Source organism: Saccoglossus kowalevskii, chromosome 15, assembly GCF_978046115.1.
Source record: "Saccoglossus kowalevskii chromosome 15, keSacKowa6.1, whole genome shotgun sequence".
In the NCBI taxonomy this organism is placed as follows: domain Eukaryota; kingdom Metazoa; phylum Hemichordata; class Enteropneusta; family Harrimaniidae; genus Saccoglossus; species Saccoglossus kowalevskii.
Genome location: NC_140655.1, coordinates 19,169,900 through 19,192,352, shown reverse-complemented (window position 1 = coordinate 19,192,352; position 22,453 = coordinate 19,169,900). Strand labels below are relative to the sequence as shown.

Below are 22,453 nucleotides of genomic sequence, written 5' to 3'. Positions count from 1 at the left end.
TATCTAAAGTCTTCGTATGTACCCAATAACATTGCTTAGTAAGTGTGGTTTGAATTTGTTCATCCGCATTAAAATGTTAAAAAGTAAAAGAATAGCGAAAATTGCATGAATATTTAATAACTAGCTATATAACAATGCATAGTGCGTCCGCGCGTCTGGTCGCTTAGCAACTGCGTATCTAAGTCAGGTGACATCGATAGGGCTTCTGTTTTCAATGTATTGTTTTCGTGTACTGTTCTTCGCTAATGGCTTGGTCGAGGACAGAGTATGTGAGCGCGACATAAAGCGACTCAAGTACTCCTCTTTGCCGGACTTTCCTTTACGTCAGAGTAAAATGGTTAGCAGATAATGGGGAAAACTGTCGGATAGTGGTTAAAACTCGAACTCCGTGCCCAGTGCCACTGCAGAACCCTGTGGACACAGTGTCTGTGTAAAGAAAGAACGCGTCGTTACCGGCAGCTTGCTCGCAGAGCTCGTAACAGCCTACAACGTATCGGTAAATTATATACGCGGTTTCATTGTATTTTGGACGGTCGTAATAATTTTTATACATTCTTACAATATAGAAATATATTGCCTCTGTCGACAGCCTGAGTGTTATTTATCTGGCACATATCCAATGCCATAGATTACTGTTTAAACCACCTATACTATAGTGACGATGATTGGACAACAACCCACTTGTTTTGTCAACGGGTACACTTATTGAAGCGACGAAATGTCGGCCTTTATCCTCGGCCTTAACAATAGGAATTTGGGGTCAGCGAATAGTCAAGGGGTTGGACCAACCGCGCTTGCACCCACGATCTGTCGGGCACCGGTTGTCGAGCACAAATTCAACGAGAGGCGAAGTTCTAGTAATTTGAGTCAGAGATCTGTATTTCAACTTATCAACAACACAAAGAAGCTCGACCAACAGCCGACGTGTTTGCCGCAAATCGTCAGCAACCCTACACTCGACCATACAGAGACTAGGAATATAAGTGTTTCTCATCAAAGACAAGGTGTTTGTTTACCCACATTTTCTCTCAGCCATGCACCATGCCCAAGCGCTAAAAGACGGCAGGATGAACCGATAAGAACGAGTATCGAAAGCACGCTGGTCAAAACAGCCGTGTTATTAGAAGGAGTACATATTGAAAACTCTACAGACTTGAGTCAGTCATTATCATCACAAGAAAGCAGCCTGCCAGCAGATTTAGTCGAAGATTCGGGATTTTGTAGCAGACGCAGCGGCAATGGATTAACACCGCCGACTCAGGAAGACGATATAGCCATTAACAACAGCACAGGTATTATTGTTATCATAATATTTATATGGTTTATCTTAATAATGCTGTTGTGTGTACTAGTGTATATATATATATATTGTTTATATATTTCCACTTATTCCATCGTGAAATTTTGTGAATATTAACAATTCATTCAGGTGGAGGGTGAGGCTATGCTTTTTACTAATGTTAACACAAATAAAAATGCAGCTGCTAACGCTTACAGTGTATGCCATCTAATACAGTAATGTTGTAGAAACGAACTCTGCTCTGGTAATAGTATTTGAATTAAACATTATTACGAAACATGACGTGGAACATTTGTATTATTGAATTACGCCCAGTCTTGATGGAATATACTGTCGGCTCACATAAATCAATACTGTCGCGTATTTTCAATTGTGCTGCATAGACGATATTATCCAAACATTATGTTCACCCAAAAGGTACACGGTATTGTAAGAGTGGCGTGCATGCCATTCATCGATTCAGGCGTACGGTTTATTATATGTAACGCCATGAAATCTTCATTATCGCCACTGTATATGAATATCACTGGGACAATTTACAACGAGATTCTGATTTATTTGGCTTGTAGAGCACACCCTTGTTTAATTTCCTATACAACGCTATTGTATTACAAGCATGTACCGGTCAAGAATTCATTTCCGGATTTTGTCAGACTGATACATGTTGTGCTCTTTTGTCGCCATGGTAACCGGCTGTTACGAAACTGATTACCGCGCTGATTTTTCATTTCAATGCTTCGATGCGTTTTTGCAGTGCAAATGTTTATTCTTAGCCGTATTCGTGGTTCATTTCTTGAATATAGTACATTAACCTTCACGGGAATGTCTTTCGTTTTTCATTGAAAGTTTAATTTAAGTCTATTCCCTCTTATTTGGTAATTTGGAATTGAAATGGGTGTAAACAATTGCTTATTATCGCAGTCCATAGTAGCTGAAGCCATTTTATTTTATTTAAAAAAATACTATTGCTATTTCGAATTCTTCAATTTGGATATTGTGATATGTGTTACAGGTTTCCATGGAAACATGCCGCATATTTGCTCCATATATTCAAATATATGTTGTTCAGTAAGCGTACATGATGATATTGGCTTCCCTACTGTACCAAAGTCCTCTAATTGCAGCAATTTTATTACAGATCTTGAAGCGCTTTGTAGATATGGTGTTATGTCGTTTCCAGGGCACACCTTTAGTTGTTCCAAATTAATGTATTCTACGGGCGTACTAAATTCAAGTCCCGACAAGTACGATAGATGGGAATTAAATAAACGCTTCTTTGAAAATTGAACAGAAAACGATTCTAAATTCAACACCTTGCCACATAAATAGACATATAGTTTTAGGATTTCTTAAAGTTTTTTTATTTGTGCCAGGTGTATTTTCTGTTAATTTCACATATTCGGCGTATATGTGATCTGTCAATGTGTGACTATAAGCATTATGCTATAAGCACAAAAGTGCCGACTCGGTCCCGACTATTCTCACACAGATTTCGGCACGTGCTGAGGTTTAGCTCCATCTCGATCCTGATCGAGTTCGCCAGTGAGAACGCAGCTATTTTGTCCAGCCTTAGTATGTTCCGAGTGCATATATACGGCTAGGCGGGGTAATGGCATGTAACAGTGCAAACATTCGCGAACAATCAAATCGCGTTCACAAGTAAACAAAGTCACCCACTTGGGAATACTTATACAAAGGATTACGATTGCCAGCCAACACTTTCAATATTGGTCCCATCAGCTTTTGTAATTTTTTTTTCAAAATCACACATTTGGTCACCTTTGAAATATTTCAAGCGTGAGACCTTGACAATGGCTGTTGCTACGGAAACCAAGCTATTGAATCTCGGTATGAACAATTCCACTATTATGTGGGAAACAGTAACATTTTATTGCATCTTTAGAAAAAGAACATTTCTGTCAATAAATATTCTGGTAGCAAAAACTAAAAAATAATATATCTACAAGTAACATCAAAACAAAAACTACGTCATTTAATTTCGTGTTGTGAAGTATCTGTTAACAAAACTACCAATGCTTTTGATTATTTCACCACCTATCTTAAAGTAGATATAACAAGTTTCTGGAATAAATTGGTGATTTTAGGATGGAATATGTGTCAGAATTTGTTGTCAGTCAAAATGATAATTAGGATAAAGTAATAATTCATCTCATTATATTTTCTAAGGGTGTCTTCAAGCTGGCTGAGTATGCCTTTCTTGCTCAATTGTTAAATTGTGGTTACTTGTTCTAAATTTAGACATAGTAATTATTTTGTTTGAAATGATGTATAATAGCCCGAGATGCATGTGTTGTCTGTCAGTATGATGTTGAAGCTGGTATAACAAAACTACTGTCGTGTGAGGGCGTTGTACATAATGCGGGTCAGTCTTGACGTGACGCTCCCAGCCTAAACGTTCACACTGTTCTCCAAACCATAGAGCTCTCTTTTTAACTCCATGACCAAACAATGCTTTGACAATACGGTAAGACACTTCATAGAACACGAATCTTCGAACTTTGTTTATCATTTGTTTGATTTCACCAGTTTCGTTTCATCGTCGCTTGGCGTTTATTTTGCGCCACTGTCGTGTGTATGGGGTTGGTCAGACAGTGGGTTTCATTACATTATACGAGTGTGTTTTCTATCTCGTGAAATATTGTTATCGAAGGTCTTTCGATCGCGAATGTACCGCACAATGAAATGCGCCATATATTGACTGTAACCACCGTTGAGGGACGGTGCGTTAGCGGACCTTTGCATTGAATTTTCAACAACTGTTTTACTGGCAACGTTTCGGGACATGTTGAAAGTCGATCGCTAAAGCATAGTCGGTATATTCAGTGTTTTATCTCGCACGCGTTTTCCATATTTCAACAATTGAACGACTTTACGTTCAGTGTCTATTATTATAGTTCGAACTCACTGAATATATATATATATATATATATATATATATATATATATATATATATATATATACTTTTCCCTCATTTGTATCGACGGGTACATATTTCTCAAATGATCTATTTTCGGCTTAACCTTGGATCTCCCGCATTTCAATTGTCACCTTTGTCCTTTTGCTGCAGATACATACAATTCAAATCGCTTTGTTAAACTGCTAGCACACATAAGTGCTGTATTCTTTCTTCCTCAACATTTGTTTGTCATCATTGTTACCGCATTTCACGGAATATTTGCTTTTTACATTACCTCTATAAAGGAATGCCAGAGCTTGGCCAGACCATAGTCTCTCTCGTACAAGTCATATGGCTATCAGGCCGAACATCATAAAAATATACTAAACTCATAGTAGGTGCTAACATAGAAAGTTGGACAAGTGAATGAGATCGAACACGACGAGGTCTATAAATCAAAATAAACAAGTACTGCGTGCTTGAATCAAACCTCGGACTCTGAGATCAAACCGACGCATATCTCTGCACGTAACGAATGACACGGTCTCTGTGCGTATTAAGCGCCTGTACGAGTCGAACACACAGTACCTGTTTACTTTTATTCAGTTGTAGTAATGTGTTGTTTATTTTAGTGACGTGCGCCATTGAATACTCACATATAACTATGAAAGAACAAAACACAAAATATTATTTTTATCACCCAGCTTGTGTTAGTATAAATACATTAGACGGAAGCGTGCATTTTTCCATCGACTATTTATATAATAGTGCGTTTCTATCGACTAAGTCAAATGTTTTGCGAAGGTGTAAAAAAGTAGCAAAAAATGGTAAATTTTCATTTAACCTATTATTAATTTTGGAGGTCAAGAACCTATTCTGTTCATCCACCAAAATGAATATTGCTCTCAAAATAATTCACAAGCCTAAAGTTTAAAAGTGAGCTGTATCAGTGTATGACTTTGATATCACGCGCGCGCCTCCCCCTTCAGCCCCGCAAAAACAAATTAACAAATCAATTGACAAAACCAGCTCATCGGAGGTGCGCGGACATATAATACTAATATACTAGTATATAGTATAGCAAGCAAATAAGACCGAACACATCATTCCTATAAATAACGCCCTCTAGTGGTGAGATGTTTCTGTGACGTAAATGGGTGAAGGCAATATCGTTCAAATTGACCACTGTGTTTGTCTTTGTACTATTTCGACGTTAAAAGATCGATGTCGGATAACAAAACTTATTTCCTTTAGTTTGGGGGTGGGGGGTTTTGACCTCAAAAAGTTTCCATTCTACAAAAACGATTTTATTTTTTAATGAAGTCAAAAAAATCTTCGAGTATTTGTAGTTCGTTTTTTTTTTTCTATCCAATCATGGACAGAAATAACCGAAAAGGGAAAGAAACAGAAAAATAGTTTGGTTCGAGTGTAAATCTGTGCGTCAAATGAGGTGCATTTGTAAAATCTTTTTACACCCACCCGACAACCAACTGCTATGCAATACTACTGTCCGATTATCAATTTGTATTTAATGGTGAATGTAGTCTGACACCATGACCAATATTTATCAATTAAGTTTCAGTGGGGGGGTAGGAGGTTTGGAAAAAAACTAAAGGAATTAAGTTTTTTTTTATCCGACATCGATCTTTTGACGTCGTCCCTTAGATGGACAACTATAGATCAACACGACGATATCGATCACTTGTACGTCTTGTCACTAGAGGGCACGTTTCATAGGAAACACAATCAACATGAAACAATATAAAACGGGCTGGACTAAAACATTTTAACTCCATCCAAACAGATGTTTTTTCAGTATTTTGTCGCCAGACATTTTCAATAATATGAATTGTATTTCACCGCTGGAGCAGTCAAATAACAATTTTGAACTTGAAGGAACCTAGTGTTCAACTGCTGAACTTTTAAATTCGTGAATCGTTTACCCGTTACGGGAAAAAACAAATGTAACTATTTTAACTTATAGACTTTGCTTTATTTTCATTTCAGAAGAATCAATTGAGACGCCGTCACCGCTTGTCGCGGAACGATCATTGGTAAAAGTGACTAGACACAAGTCTCGCTCTAAGATTAGATGTTTTAATCGAAACGGAAAGAAATCTAGAGCTAGGTCATCGAGACCAAGAAAAAAGTCTGCCCAGTCAAGAAAGCATCCGATTAACTGTCGAACTGTAATCAAAGCAACGAATATTGCTGAGACGCCTCGAGTGGAAATCAGCGAACTGACGGACACTGACTGTCCCGTAGACGTGTCTATGTGCCTGGGCGGTCAAGTAGCCGATATTAAAAAACCCTCTCCCACAAGAAAATCAAAATACGGCAACCAACTACAGAGCATTCAACAGGCTACTTTGATTTACGGTCAACAATTGCCTCGTGTGACGAAAGCGTGTAGTTTCCACGGCGTCAATGTCTCTGCAAACTCATTAATATTGAAGTCGGGTACAGGTGAATGGAAACTGGATGATTATCACGTGACTCGGGTGTATCTGTCTCAAAAACAGTCCGGTGTGATAAAGGAATGTGGAAATGTCTATCCATGTGCGCCCCCAGCGACGCCAACTGTAGAGCAACAACAGAAATATGAGTATGTTCCTTGCATGAGCGATATCAGGGTAAGTAAAGCGCCCCCTTCTTGAAAAAGAAAGAAATTTACAGGATTCAGTCCTGAGTTCTTGTAAACAAACGCATTTTACACGCGCTATGTACGTTGCTATGGGTCCCATATCGAACACGAACCGGTGCGACGACAACCACCCTACATATGTCCAAAAACATTTCCCCCTGGATACGGTAAATACTAGTACAGTCGATATAACATAGAAAAGAAGTCAGATGTACTTATCACGAGAAAATCATATCAAATAGCACATTAAAGCTGGAGAGTCGTCACCTGCGCATGCGCGGAATTGAGTCCCAAGCGATGATGACAACACACGCAAAAAACGCAAGGGCTCATGGGTAGACGCTTATTAGTAAACAATGACACGCTATGGCCGTCTGACATATGCGCAGATGACGACTTCCCTGCTTTAATCTAAATTGTTTTTATTTTATCGGAAATTCACTATACTATGAATATAACAACCAGTACGTTTCCATGACGATGGCATAATGTAATCTATATGCAAAACATGGTACATTGTATACCTCACCTGCATGTTTTGTATATACCTATTATATACATTGTAGTTGGTATTTCTGTAATTAAGATACTCTGAGATCAAAGGTCGTGATAACTTAATTAATACACACTTCGTTTGGCTTTCTGTTCATATATATTGCGTTTTATCAGTAGCACTCAGGCTCATTGTGATAGCTGATGGAGATGTTTGTTGCTGCATGCTTTTCTGGAATATACATCGTGTACTTTTAGATTCGGTATATCAACTATGTTCTAAATTACATTACGATGTAATTTAGAACATAATGTTCTAAATACATGTTGTGTATTATGTGACGATTTCATGTGTAATATAAGTGTACTGACATAAAATTGTCGCCAAACTTACCAATAATCAATGTTGTAATGACCACATTTGCATATTTTCACTGCTTCCTGTAATTTGATATCGATTGGATAGTATGACTTAATATTTTGGAGTTTTTATTATTTAGTCATGAAAATTAACACCTCTCTGTGTTTACCTATAGCGATTACATCAGTCACATGACCGCACTGATTTTTTAGTTCGATCACACAGCTAATATTAACAAAATGTCCAAATACAGCATCGTAAATGTCTTCAAGTGTCTACAGGGTCTCAAGTGTGGTCTGAGATTATAAATGACAACTGGTTAACCGAGTCGAACGTGTGTCATTGGATACAGTTTATTTGCACGTACATGTAATTGTGTGGTACACCCTATGTCGTTGATTTTAAGAATCTGATATCATCATGTCGATAACTTCTAGAGTGACAAGTAAACCTAAAACCGCTTCAAGAAGTGACCTTATAAACGAGTGTTTTGATCCCTGCTATTTTCTCCGAGGCGGAATAATGCCGCACCATTCACTCTCAGGCATTGATGCAGAACCAATATAAACCTTCCATTGTTGTCGTAAACTATTTAATTCTACACGAAAACAAGTTGTTAAAAGTGTGCGTAACCACGATTAAACATATCAGACTGGAATCAACACTGCTGAAACCAATGAACTGTTTTTTTTCGTCCTCTGCACAACTGCCATGCCCGATGAATCGGTTGGCTGTCACGCAACTAATCACTGGAGATATCCCGTGGGTAGACTCATTTCTCATTTTCAGCGAAATCATGTGAAAATATACGATTAACTTTTAAAAATGCGTGGTCTGCGGATACTATTAATATTACAGCAATGTCACTTTTGGGAATAATACAGCAGTTTTTTGCAAGATTATTAGTATTTCAAAACACCAGTGTATTTTATAATAATATCATTAATAACAATATACAAATGTACAGTCGTGTCATAATTTATATTAATATTCTGTCGCACTGCAATTCGAAGAACGAGTCATAAAACTTCTGTTTGGCAGTCAAGAGATATTATTACATCGACATTGATTTTTCTGTAACCATGGTTATTACAAAATTATTGTGAATATACACTGATAAATCAATGAATTCATAATTATTTTATTTTATGTATGTATGTTTTGAAAGTGACAACACGTCCATAAATCCACGCGATACTCCATGGTGTTGAAAAGGAAATCATTGTCGATTGTGTGAGCATGCTCAGCACTATCACTTAAAAAAACGCAGTTGACTGTGGTCTGACACTAGTATCGGAGCAGTGTTATTTCGTAATCACAACCACTTTTGTCGTTTTTTTATTTGCAGAGCCAACGAGCGGTGAAGTCACGTCTAACTGATATGCAAATGGTCGAAAAGAAGAAAAAGGAAAAACGCAAAGAAGAGGCAAAACGAGCTGAAATACAGAAACAGCGAGACAATATAGCAGAACAGCGACAGAGACAAAGACTCGAGATTTACGCACTCAATAAAGTCATGACACAATTCGAAAACGATAATTTTCGCAAATTTTGTGCAATGCAATTAAACCAGGAAAAATCGGGATGAAAACATTGCAATGAATTCAAGAATTACTAACGGGATGGGGCCTACCCCAAAGCAAGGTCGACCGACTGGAAGACGACCCCGTCTGTTGCAATCCGTACCGCAAAGGAGGGAGCCGACTGTGCGACGCCAACTAATAGAACGGCAATCCACCACCGTTCTCACTACACATATCATGAAAGCGCCAAGGAAAACTGCTCATGACGTAAAAGAACAACAGCGAAAAGAAATATATGCGCTCAACACAAAAATGAGAGAGTTAGAACACAGAAATTTCAAGAGATTTTGCGAAATGCAAAAAACAAAAAAACACCCCAAAAACGCGCCCCCACGATGAAAACAATTGGGGCGTTTTTTGTATACCTTTTCAGCCCTAGAGGGCTCTCTACCAAATGTTGTTGATAAAACACGAGGTTTGTAATGGTTTCTACGGTCGAAGGTTTTATATACATTTTCAAACGAGTACAAGTCTTTCAAGAATGTTTGTTAAAATCAAAATGTTTAAGCAATTGACTTTTAATATTTTGATTCAAATCAGTGTTCGGTCCAGTTGCAAAATGATTATTATCGTGTTTTTTTTTTATTTACATGAATAGGAATTCCATTACAGTGAAGGGTTGTACAGAGTGGGAGCGGGTTCGTATTCATAATACTAATTCATAGAGGGTTTCATAATAGATATTTTCAGTGAGATTTTAAAATGGAATAATTTGTTGAACACTATGCAAAAACAAGATTTACTATTGTGTGATTCGCTGAGACTGAATTGTTATTTAAGGAACCTAATCCATTTATTTTTAAAGGTCAAAGACCAATACGGTATGAAATTCTACAAATCATGGAACATCGATATTTATTTAAACATTTGGTGCGGCTATTTACTATTCAGCCAAAGTTTTTTTTTCTACTATAGCTTGGGGGATTATAAACAGTATTTTTTAAATAAACCAATTCACAAAGTTATTTGATACAGCAAAATTGCTGAATTATTTTTTTAATTATAAAGGTTTTTAATGGATTTACAACTTTCATGGATACATGTACATCATTTTTCAAATTTAAAGGTATGTGAATGAAATAGAACGTTTCAGTGTTCAACATTTGTGTTGACAAACATTGATTTTCCCATAATCCAATGCGCTCTTCTAATGGGAATCACAAGTTTTTGACCAGGGCACAATATGTTGCTTTGATACCGTTCAATCACCAAAAAAACTCATTGGTTTGCGCAAGTCAAAGTCGCCATCTTTGTTCATATGAAACCCATATCTCACACATGCGTGGCGAGACAACCACCATCCTCTAACTCTGCATATTCACTGGGCTCATTTAGTTATCAACAAAATATTTGAAGTGATCTTGTAGTGACACAGAACGAAATAAATGCTGTTGAATTGTGTGGATGAAACCTGTCTTCCATGCTGTCCTACAATATTTCTGTACATTGAGTATTTTAGTTGTCAGCTATAAGACATAAATGGTGCAAAAAGATCAGGGAGTTTTATTTGCAATCTTTCCCATTTACATTTTTGATGTAAAATCAGTATTTGTTATAAGGTTGACTTCACTATATGTTCAGCAAGGCTTCACTCCATAACATATAGATAAAATCTAGGCTGATACAGGAATCGGCACATATCTCAGGCTGACTATGTCTATGTCTGATTGGATGAATAATACACACAAGACTGGTCCCAAACTAAATACTGTAAACACAAATCATCATTTAATACTAATAACATCATTTACAGTCAGTGTATTCATCCAATTAATATTTAATGTTACATTTCTAGTTGTACATTCATATATAAATAACATATCGCACAAAGTATTAAAGTGACTGGCTTCACACATTCCAAAAAGCTTTCTAATATTATATTTTTTTTTGTAAATGCATATTAAAGTGCAATAAATACATTTTAGAAGCTATAATAAATTGAGTTGTAACTTTTTCTAAAATAGGCAATTAGGTGTATTCAGGACTGTGAGATTAGAGGTAAGTAACCGCCCTGCTTTGATTTACGGATATTACATTAAAATTGTATTGTTGGCAAAACTTAGTTGAAAGCCCTTACTATTTTGGGTAACTCGGCTAAAATTCCAATCTAAAAGTTGTGAATTATACTGATTAAAACCCGATACATTGTGTCATTTATCAAATTAGTTATTGTCTTCACGACAATAAATCTCATCATGCATCATGTCCACTGAACACAACTGACTGAGGATGTACATATGTTTGCTCGATTACTGTGGTGACATGAGTAAAAAAAAATCGTGAACATTGTAACTATTGCATTTATTACAGTATGCATATTACTTATTACGCATATTACTTTGCATGCCAAAACACTTCAAACTAAATTTTGCAGACAATGCAACATAAAAATGTTGAAGGGTGGAGGATTGTAAATCTAGAGTGCTTTTGTAGATTGAATGTTTTTTCCTTATTACTGTAGCTTGATCTTTTCTGTGGTTTCATCATCAAAGCTTCCACCCCACATTTTCAAATGGTTTGCTCCTTCAGCGATGGGTACCAAGTCTTTGTTAATTAAATTTTTTTTCTTAATTTCAGCACAAGCGGGAACATGCATTTTGCAATTTGAACAGTATGAAAAAAAAATTGTTTTGCAAAAGTTACATGAAATATAAAATCTGCTACAATAACATACATATATGAGAAAGTAAAATCCCATGATTATTGAATTGAATAATTGTATAGAAAGATGGCTTTGATAAAAGTATGACGAAAAAAGTATTCTGGTTATCATGGATTTTGCACTTTTTTGTATGATATCATTTTTTCAATGTAAAACATACTAAATGAAGCCTTTGGCTTTTAAAAATGGCAAGCTCTTATGAAAAGCGGTCTCAACAAGTCAAAAAATTCTCATTCAAAAAAGTATGCACACATGACACTTCAAAGTTGGTAAACGCAAAGCGGTATGAAAAATAAGTGGTATAACAATTTACTTAACACTATAAGAAAATAATAAATAACAACATTTTTATGACAGCGAGAATCAACTCAAGGTGCAGTAAGGCTGAACAAAAAAATACATCACTAGTTTTTCAATCCATACTAAAAATAAAAAAAATAAATCTATATGCATTTTTGTTATGGGGAAATCAAACTTACATTCAGGACACAAAAATTCTTTTTAAAATAAAGAATCAAACAACAGTTTATATAATTTATATTTCAGTTTTCATAGGTGTACTCTGTATACATCCTTAATTTTGCGAGGTACGTATTTTCACAATTCGGGTAAAATAGACTAGATGTAAATGGCTGAGAGATCTTGTGAAGAACGGAAGAATCATATAAACCCTGTTTTTAACTTAAATAGCGTTCTATACTCTCCCGTACTTATTGTCCAAAATGGTCCAAAATTAGGGTTCATTTCCAGAAATATTAAAGAATATGAGAAAAAAAATGGAAAAAAAATTGGGCAAGGAAATCTGGTGGTGAAAAGGTCAACAAGATCTGGGCAGCCCTTTTTCATCCAAGATCTAACGAGGACTTTGGGAAAAAGTCATTCTTGTCATTCTGACACAGTATTGAAACTTTTTCTGGCAATGAAAAATTTTCCAACATTTTACCCACATTTTGCTGATTACCTGTCAGTTGACCATTCAGACACAGTGTAACATTTCATTGATACCATACATGTATATACATACATAATATCATTTTAACCAAGTTTGTAACATTTCTCTTTAGAATAATGTCTGACTAACAATCTCTGTATACCAGTGAAATATATACTGGTATAATAACTGAAGGGTTACTTGGGAATGGGCAATTTTCTGGTCACTACAAGATTTTGCATAGCACATGAAAAGTGTGAACAAAAATGTTTGCTACAAAAAATCAACTTTTTTTTAGCATTGAGATACCCTTACTTCATTAAAATTACCATTATTTTAGCAGATTAATAAGCATGGAAATACTTGACAAATATTTTTATGATGTTTTGACACTCCCACGGTGCTATGACCTTTGTTTGTCCTGTTTTTAATTTAATTCACACATAATGCAGGATCTCGTAGTGAACAGAAATTTGTGCATACTACAATGTAATCTATCAAATCACATTCACAAAATTTAAGTAAATATACATGCAATGTAAATACACAATTCTTTTAGCTCACATAATTTATATTGCTCTAAGCTCTGTCAGTAAAAAACTTGTTTTATAGAACAGATACAGATACATTCAAGCTTAACAGCATGCATCTACGGCACACTAATCACAGTATGCAACACATATAATCAAGATTTTGTTTTAAAAACTGGATGGTCACTGAAATCTCCCAATGGCCCATATTCTAAAATGAGTACTGTTGTTTTAAAAGTCATGAAGAAGGGAAAGAATGTGTTGTCACTTAGCAACAGCTTTCTTACATTTGCCACCACTCATGTCTGGATCTATGTTGTTTATTAAAATAATAGACAAGATGTGAACAAATATGGTTTTAAGGAAACTGTTGCTGAGAACATGTATTGTCATGGTGACCACATAATACATGGATCATCTCTAAGGATTAATGCTAAAACTCATCCATCATTCTTCTGTCTTCTCCATTTATTAATCCAATTAATCTGATGAAGGCATAACCTTTAACCTTTCAAAGGATGCTCTCTCCAAAGATTCTCGGTGGTCTGGATGTGCGATGTTAATCAATGCGTGTGCACGCTGTCGAAGATTTTTACCAAACAAATAAGCAATGCCAAACTCGGTGACAATGTAGTGAACATGAGCACGGGTAGTCACGACACCAGCACCTGATAAAGATAGGAAAACATATACATGTATACATGCTAATTACAAGACCTAATTGGTGAAAATGTTATAACGTGATAGCAAGCTAGTTGTGGCTTACAAAACAGATTCTTACCCTTATTAATTTTGAATGATTTCTATGACCCATGAGTGACTAAATAAACACAATATGCCTGGTACGCGATGTTTGAAAAATGCATGAGAAGCAGACGAAAGGTATTGAAAATGGCTTTGTAAATATCCAGCAAATGGCCAACTGACACTAAGCATCTAATTAATAATGATGACTGAATAGATATGTGAATATTTAATAGTCATTCCTTTCAAAGCCTGAGTATGCATTTACAGTACAGTCCTGTTAATAACAGTCAGAGCTTTCAATGCTTGAGTATGCATTTACAGTACAGTCCTTTTAATAACAGTCAGAGCTTTCAATGCCTGAGTATGTGTTTACAGTACAGTCCTTCTACCAGGCAGAGCTTTCAATGCCTGAGTCCTTCTACCAGTCAGAGCTTTCAATGCCTGAGTATGCATTTACAGTACAGTTCTTCTACCAGGCAGAGCTTTCAATGCCTGAGTCCTTCTAACAGTCAGAGCTTTCAATGCCTTAGTATGCATTTACAGTACAGTCCTTCTACCAGTCAGAGCTTTCAAAGCCTGAGTATGCGTTTACAGTACAGTCTTTCTAACAGTCAGAGCTTTCAATGCCTGAGTATGCATTTACAGTACAGTCCTTCTACCAGGCAGAGCTTTCAATGCCTGAGTATGCGTTTACAGTACAGTCTTTCTAACAGTCAGAGCTTTCAAAGCCTGAGTATGCGTTTACAGTACAGTCTTTCTACCAGTCAGAGCTTTCAAAGCCTGAGTATGCGTTTACAGTACAGTCCTTCTACCAGTCAGAGCTTTCAAACCCTGAGTATGCATTTACAGTACAGTCCTTCTACCAGTCAGAGCTTTCAAAGCCTGAGTATGTGTTTACAGTACAGTCTTTCTAACAGTCAGAGCTTTCAAAGCCTGAGTATGCGTTTACAGTACAGTCTTTCTACCAGTCAGAGCTTTCAAAGCCTGAGTATGCGTTTACAGTACAGTCTTTCTAACAGTCAGAGCTTTCAATGCCTGAGTATGCATTTACAGTACAGTCCTTCTACCAGTCAGAGCTTTCAAACCCTGAGTATGCATTTACAGTACAGTCCTTCTACCAGGCAGAGCTTTCAAACCCTGAGTATCCGTTTACAGTACAGTCCTTCTACCAGTCAGAGCTTTCAATGCCTGAGTATGCATTTACAGTACAGTCCTTCTACCAGTCAGAGCTTTCAATGCCTGAGTATGCGTTTACAGTACAGTCCTTCTACCAGGCAGAGCTTTCAAACCCCGAGTCCTTCTACCAGTCAGAGCTTTCAATGCCTGAGTATGCATTTACAGTACAGTCCTTCTAACAGTCAGAGCTTTCAATGCCTGAGTATGCGTTTACAGTACAGTCCTTATACCAGTCAGAGCTTTCAAACCCTGAGTCCTTTTACCAGTCAGAGCTTTCAATGCCTGAGTATGCGTTTACAGTACAGTCCTTCTACCAGTCAGAGCTTTCAAAGCCTGAGTATGCATTTACAGTACAGTCCTTCTACCAGTCAGAGCTTTCAATGCCTGAGTATGCGTTTACAGTACAGTCCTTCTACCAGTCAGAGCTTTCAATGCCTGAGTATGCGTTTACAGTACAGTCCTTCTACCAGGCAGAGCTTTCAAACCCTGAGTCCTTCTACCAGTCAGAGCTTTCAATGCCTGAGTATGCGTTTACAGTACAGTCCTTCTACCAGTCAGAGCTTTCAATGCCTGAGTATGCGTTTACAGTACAGTCCTTCTACCAGGCAGAGCTTTCAATGCCTGAGTATGCGTTTACAGTACAGTCCTTCTACCAGGCAGAGCTTTCAAACCCTGAGTCCTTCTAACAGTCAGAGCTTTCAAAGCCTGAGTATGCGTTTACAGTACAGTCCTTATACCAGTCAGAGCTTTCAAACCCTGAGTCCTTCTACCAGTCAGAGCTTTCAATGCCTGAGTATGCGTTTACAGTACAGTCCTTCTACCAGTCAGAGCTTTCAAAGCCTGAGTATGCATTTACAGTACAGTCCTTCTACCAGTCAGAGCTTTCAATGCCTGAGTATGCGTTTACAGTACAGTCCTTCTACCAGTCAGAGCTTTCAATGCCTGAGTATGCGTTTACAGTACAGTCCTTCTACCAGGCAGAGCTTTCAAACCCTGAGTCCTTCTACCAGTCAGAGCTTTCAATGCCTGAGTATGCGTTTACAGTACAGTCCTTCTACCAGTCAGAGCTTTCAATGCCTGAGTATGCGTTTACAGTACAGTCCTTCTACCAGGCAGAGCTTTCAATGCCTGAGTATGCGTTTACAGTACAGTCCTTCTACCAGGCAGAGCTTTCAAACCCTGAGTCCTTCTAACAGTCAGAGCTTTCAAAGCCTGAGTATGCGTTTACAGTACAGTCCTTCTACCAGTCAGAGCTTTCAATGCCTGAGTATGCGTTTACAGTACAGTCCTTCTACCAAGCAGAGCTTTCAATGCCTGAGTATGCGTTTACAGTACAGTCCTTCTACCAGGCAGAGCTTTCAAACCCTGAGTCCTTCTAACAGTCAGAGCTTTCAAAGCCTGAGTATGCATTTACAGTACAGTCCTTCTACCAGTCAGAGCTTTCAAACCCTGAGTATGCGTTTACAGTACAGTCCTTCTACCAGGCAGAGCTTTCAAACCCTGAGTCCTTCTAACAGTCAGAGCTTTCAAAGCCTGAGTATGCGTTTACAGTACAGTCCTTCTACCAGTCAGAGCTTTCAATGCCTGAGTATGCGTTTACAGTACAGTCCTTCTACCAGGCAGAGCTTTCAATGCCTGAGTATGCGTTTACAGTACAGTCCTTCTACCAGGCAGAGCTTTCAAACCCTGAGTCCTTCTAACAGTCAGAGCTTTCAAAGCCTGAGTATGCATTTACAGTACAGTCTTTCTAACAGTCAGAGCTTTCAATGCCTGAGTATGCATTTACAGTACAGTCCTTCTACCAGGCAGAGCTTTCAATGCCTGAGTATGCGTTTACAGTACAGTCTTTCTAACAGTCAGAGCTTTCAAAGCCTGAGTATGCGTTTACAGTACAGTCTTTCTACCAGTCAGAGCTTTCAAAGCCTGAGTATGCGTTTACAGTACAGTCCTTCTACCAGTCAGAGCTTTCAAACCCTGAGTATGCGTTTACAGTACAGTCCTTCTACCAGTCAGAGCTTTCAAAGCCTGAGTATGCGTTTACAGTACAGTCTTTCTAACAGTCAGAGCTTTCAAAGCCTGAGTATGCGTTTACAGTACAGTCTTTCTACCAGTCAGAGCTTTCAAAGCCTGAGTATGCGTTTACAGTACAGTCTTTCTAACAGTCAGAGCTTTCAATGCCTGAGTATGCATTTACAGTACAGTCCTTCTACCAGTCAGAGCTTTCAAACCCTGAGTATGCGTTTACAGTACAGTCCTTCTACCAGTCAGAGCTTTCAAAGCCTGAGTATGCGTTTACAGTACAGTCTTTCTAACAGTCAGAGCTTTCAATGCCTGAGTATGCATTTACAGTACAGTCCTTCTACCAGTCAGAGCTTTCAAACCCTGAGTATGCATTTACAGTACAGTCCTTCTACCAGGCAGAGCTTTCAAACCCTGAGTATCCGTTTACAGTACAGTCCTTCTACCAGTCAGAGCTTTCAATGCCTGAGTATGCATTTACAGTACAGTCCTTCTAACAGTCAGAGCTTTCAATGCCTGAGTATGCGTTTACAGTACAGTCCTTCTACCAGGCAGAGCTTTCAAACCCCGAGTCCTTCTACCAGTCAGAGCTTTCAATGCCTGAGTATGCATTTACAGTACAGTCCTTCTAACAGTCAGAGCTTTCAATGCCTGAGTATGCGTTTACAGTACAGTCCTTCTACCAGGCAGAGCTTTCAATGCCTGAGTATGCGTTTACAGTACAGTCCTTCTACCAGGCAGAGCTTTCAAACCCTGAGTCCTTCTAACAGTCAGAGCTTTCAATGCCTGAGTATGCGTTTACAGTACAGTCCTTATACCAGTCAGAGCTTTCAAACCCTGAGTCTTTCTACCAGTCAGAGCTTTCAATGCCTGAGTATGCGTTTACAGTACAGTCCTTCTACCAGTCAGAGCTTTCAAAGCCTGAGTATGCGTTTACAGTACAGTCCTTCTACCAGTCAGAGCTTTCAAAGCCTGAGTATGCGTTTACAGTACAGTCTTTCTAACAGTCAGAGCTTTCAATGCCTGAGTATGCATTTACAGTACAGTCCTTCTACCAGTCAGAGCTTTCAAACCCTGAGTATGCATTTACAGTACAGTCCTTCTACCAGGCAGAGCTTTCAAACCCTGAGTATCCGTTTACAGTACAGTCCTTCTACCAGTCAGAGCTTTCAATGCCTGAGTATGCATTTACAGTACAGTCCTTCTAACAGTCAGAGCTTTCAATGCCTGAGTATGCGTTTACAGTACAGTCCTTCTACCAGGCAGAGCTTTCAAACCCCGAGTCCTTCTACCAGTCAGAGCTTTCAATGCCTGAGTATGCATTTACAGTACAGTCCTTCTAACAGTCAGAGCTTTCAATGCCTGAGTATGCGTTTACAGTACAGTCCTTATACCAGTCAGAGCTTTCAAACCCTGAGTCTTTCTACCAGTCAGAGCTTTCAATGCCTGAGTATGCGTTTACAGTACAGTCCTTCTACCAGTCAGAGCTTTCAAAGCCTGAGTATGCATTTACAGTACAGTCCTTCTACCAGTCAGAGCTTTCAATGCCTGAGTATGCGTTTACAGTACAGTCCTTCTACCAGTCAGAGCTTTCAATGCCTGAGTATGCGTTTACAGTACAGTCCTTCTACCAGGCAGAGCTTTCAAACCCTGAGTCCTTCTACCAGTCAGAGCTTTCAATGCCTGAGTATGCGTTTACAGTACAGTCCTTCTACCAGTCAGAGCTTTCAATGCCTGAGTATGCGTTTACAGTACAGTCCTTCTACCAGGCAGAGCTTTCAATGCCTGAGTATGCGTTTACAGTACAGTCCTTCTACCAGGCAGAGCTTTCAAACCCTGAGTCCTTCTAACAGTCAGAGCTTTCAAAGCCTGAGTATGCGTTTACAGTACAGTCCTTATACCAGTCAGAGCTTTCAAACCCTGAGTCCTTCTACCAGTCAGAGCTTTCAATGCCTGAGTATGCGTTTACAGTACAGTCCTTCTACCAGTCAGAGCTTTCAAAGCCTGAGTATGCATTTACAGTACAGTCCTTCTACCAGTCAGAGCTTTCAATGCCTGAGTATGCGTTTACAGTACAGTCCTTCTACCAGTCAGAGCTTTCAATGCCTGAGTATGCGTTTACAGTACAGTCCTTCTACCAGGCAGAGCTTTCAAACCCTGAGTCCTTCTACCAGTCAGAGCTTTCAATGCCTGAGTATGCGTTTACAGTACAGTCCTTCTACCAGTCAGAGCTTTCAATGCCTGAGTATGCGTTTACAGTACAGTCCTTCTACCAGGCAGAGCTTTCAATGCCTGAGTATGCGTTTACAGTACAGTCCTTCTACCAGGCAGAGCTTTCAAACCCTGAGTCCTTCTAACAGTCAGAGCTTTCAAAGCCTGAGTATGCGTTTACAGTACAGTCCTTCTACCAGTCAGAGCTTTCAATGCCTGAGTATGCGTTTACAGTACAGTCCTTCTACCAGGCAGAGCTTTCAATGCCTGAGTATGCGTTTACAGTACAGTCCTTCTACCAGGCAGAGCTTTCAAACCCTGAGTCCTTCTAACAGTCAGAGCTTTCAAAGCCTGAGTATGCATTTACAGTACAGTCCTTCTACCAGTCAGAGCTTTCAAACCCTGAGTATGCGTTTACAGTACAGTCCTTCTACCAGTCAGAGCTTTCAAACCCTGAGTCCTTCTACCAGTCAGAGCTTTCAAAGCCTGAGTATGCGTTTACAGTACAGTCCTTCTACCAGTCAGAGCTTTCAATGCCTGAGTATGCGTTTACAGTACAGTCCTTCTACCAGGCAGAGCTTTCAAACCCTGAGTCCTTCTACCAGTCAGAGCTTTCAAAGCCTGAGTATGCGTTTACAGTACAGTCCTTCTACCAGTCAGAGCTTTCAATGCCTGAGTATGCGTTTACAGTACAGTCCTTCTACCAGTCAGAGCTTTCAATGCCTGAGTATGCGTTTACAGTACAGTCCTTCTACCAGGCAGAGCTTTCAATGCCTGAGTATGCGTTTACAGTACAGTCCTTCTACCAGGCAGAGCTTTCAAACCCTGAGTCCTTCTAACAGTCAGAGCTTTCAAAGCCTGAGTATGCGTTTACAGTACAGTCCTTCTACTAGTCAGAGCTTTCAATGCCTGAGTATGCGTTTACAGTACAGTCCTTCTACCAGGCAGAGCTTTCAATGCCTGAGTATGCGTTTACAGTACAGTCCTTCTACCAGGCAGAGCTTTCAAACCCTGAGTCCTTCTAACAGTCAGAGCTTTCAAAGCCTGAGTATGCATTTACAGTACAGTCCTTCTACCAGTCAGAGCTTTCAAACCCTGAGTATGCGTTTACAGTACAGTCCTTCTACCAGTCAGAGCTTTCAAACCCTGAGTCCTTCTACCAGTCAGAGCTTTCAAAGCCTGAGTATGCGTTTACAGTACAGTCCTTCTACCAGGCAGAGCTTTCAAAGCCTGAGTATGCATTTACAGTACAGTCCAGTCCTTCTAACAGTCAGAGCTTTCAAAGCCTGAGTATGCAAACACACCACATAGATGAGAAGACCAATTTTTGTAACAGTTCCTTACCTTCTTTTATGAATGGTGAAATTTTGGAATCTCCTTTCTTGGTGGTGGATGGAAGGGCAATAATGGGTTTTCCTCTCCCATCCAAACCCAATGCAGCACCACGAATGAAGTCTATCTGACCACCAACACCTGTAAACGATTAGTGTAAACATTAACATTACACCACAAGAAATGTTGACAATTTAGGGCATTCATGACTATGATTTGATAAACCCTGTGAATGCCATCACCAAAACTTTTACTTAATATGTACACAAATGGCAATTCTTTACAGTTCTTGATCAAAAATGTTGAAAAAATTATATGAAGAAATTAAATTAGGTGACAAAAATGTTCAAAAGTGCGATAATTTTTTTTACAATTTCAGGCATTCGTGAAGAAAAAATTTCACGATCTTTAATTGACTCGCAAAATTCACAAAAAATAGTCTCTCAAAAAATTATAGCAGTTAACAGTACTGTAAAATACTTTATTTTAGCTTGAATTTTTGCTGAAGAGTATTTGCAGGTTTTGTATGTAATTTGTTTTTAATGTTTCTAATGAGTTGAATGTAAAACATAGGAAAAAAAGGTATATTTGCTACATTTTATTTTCACTGAACATTCCTTCAGTGAAAATGACAAAAATAGATTCCAAACAAAAATAAAAAAGTATTTTACAGTAGTAGCTCATTTATAATACCCAGTAGTTTAAAATCTTGCTGTAACATAATGTACTAGTCTTAGGGTCTACTCAAATTTCATGTAAACAATGTTTTTTTACATATGCTGTATATAAACAAACATGACATGATGTCACAAAAGTGGAAATTTAAGGTAGCAAGAAGGGTTTGGTGACGTTTTTAAATAAAGCATTCTCTGTCTGTCTCATTTAGAGCTGTAACTTTGCATATATGATTTAAAAGTATATAGGAATATATTCGCACAAACTGGACAGAGGTTGTTTACATATGTAAATACGGTAAAAATGATGAACCTTGTAAAAATGACTAAATCCACGATCGCAAGAGCACAGTACTGCAGAATTTTGAAAAGTTGGGATGATGTATCAAGCTCTAAAGTAACCATTTTATAAATTTTTAAAAAATCAAGAAGAAAATTAAAATTTCCCATCTTGTTACCTTATTAATAGTGTTTCAAATGCTGGGACTAAGCATTATGTCTAATTTGTAAGGTTGTTAGACTCAGACAAACAAATAAAGACGTAATTACTGTGGCTTTCAGAAGATGCATAGTTTACGTTATTTGCTTTAATAGTAGCAATCGTATGTCTATGGTCAAAATAAGGAATTCCATAAAATATGTCTTTTTAGCTAGATGTTATTTTAGTTAAAGCAAGAATTGGGAATTGAGTTCCAAGCGACGAGAACAACACACGCTAAAAACACAAAGGCTCATGGGTAGATGCTTCTTTGTAAACAATGACACGCTATGGCCATCTGACGTATGCGTAGGTGACGACTCCCCTGCTTTAATTTAACTAATCCATAATTTTGCTGATTCAAGATGTCACTAATTTAAAAACAAGCAGCCTCT

General features: G+C 38.2%; 3 protein-coding genes across 3 annotated transcripts in view; 2 read left to right on the top strand and 1 right to left on the bottom strand.

The window, feature by feature from the left end:
- Positions 1 to 220: 220 nt before the first annotated feature.
- Positions 221 to 9,551, top strand: LOC100372709 (uncharacterized). Its single transcript, XM_002731121.4, has 3 exons — positions 221 to 1,292; positions 6,226 to 6,851; positions 9,064 to 9,551. Exons 1-3 carry the CDS (start codon positions 719 to 721, stop codon positions 9,301 to 9,303), a joined length of 1,440 nt encoding a protein of 479 aa, XP_002731167.1. The 5' UTR covers positions 221 to 718; the 3' UTR covers positions 9,304 to 9,551.
- On the top strand, positions 9,314 to 11,236 carry LOC146734040 (uncharacterized). Its single transcript, XM_085490539.1, has one exon. It carries the CDS (start codon positions 9,314 to 9,316, stop codon positions 9,635 to 9,637), a length of 324 nt encoding a protein of 107 aa, XP_085346665.1. The 3' UTR covers positions 9,638 to 11,236.
- The window catches only part of LOC100372560 (succinyl-CoA:acetate/propanoyl-CoA:succinate CoA transferase-like), a 38,350-nt gene continuing 26,956 nt past the window's right edge, over positions 11,060 to 22,453 (bottom strand). Inside the window, exons 7-8 of the mRNA XM_085490537.1 lie at positions 20,919 to 21,047; positions 11,060 to 14,089 (exon numbers count right to left, since the gene is read on the bottom strand). Of these exons, the coding sequence (XP_085346663.1) occupies positions 13,902 to 14,089; positions 20,919 to 21,047 (317 nt within the window). The 3' untranslated portion in view covers positions 11,060 to 13,901. The remainder of the gene's footprint in view (positions 14,090 to 20,918; positions 21,048 to 22,453) is intronic.

What these genes read in the sequence shown, in the direction of transcription:
- LOC100372709 (XM_002731121.4), top strand. Translation starts at nt 719, where the DNA reads ATGTCGGCCTTTATCCTCGGCCTTAACAATAGGAATTTGGGGTCAGCG. An exon ending in AGCCATTAACAACAGCACAG is followed by an intron (nt 1,293 to 6,225) that starts GTATTATTGTTA and finishes TTTTCATTTCAG; the next exon opens with AAGAATCAATTGAGACGCCG. An exon ending in CTTGCATGAGCGATATCAGG is followed by an intron (nt 6,852 to 9,063) that starts GTAAGTAAAGCG and finishes TTTTATTTGCAG; the next exon opens with AGCCAACGAGCGGTGAAGTC.
- LOC146734040 (XM_085490539.1), top strand. Translation starts at nt 9,314, where the DNA reads ATGAATTCAAGAATTACTAACGGGATGGGGCCTACCCCAAAGCAAGGT.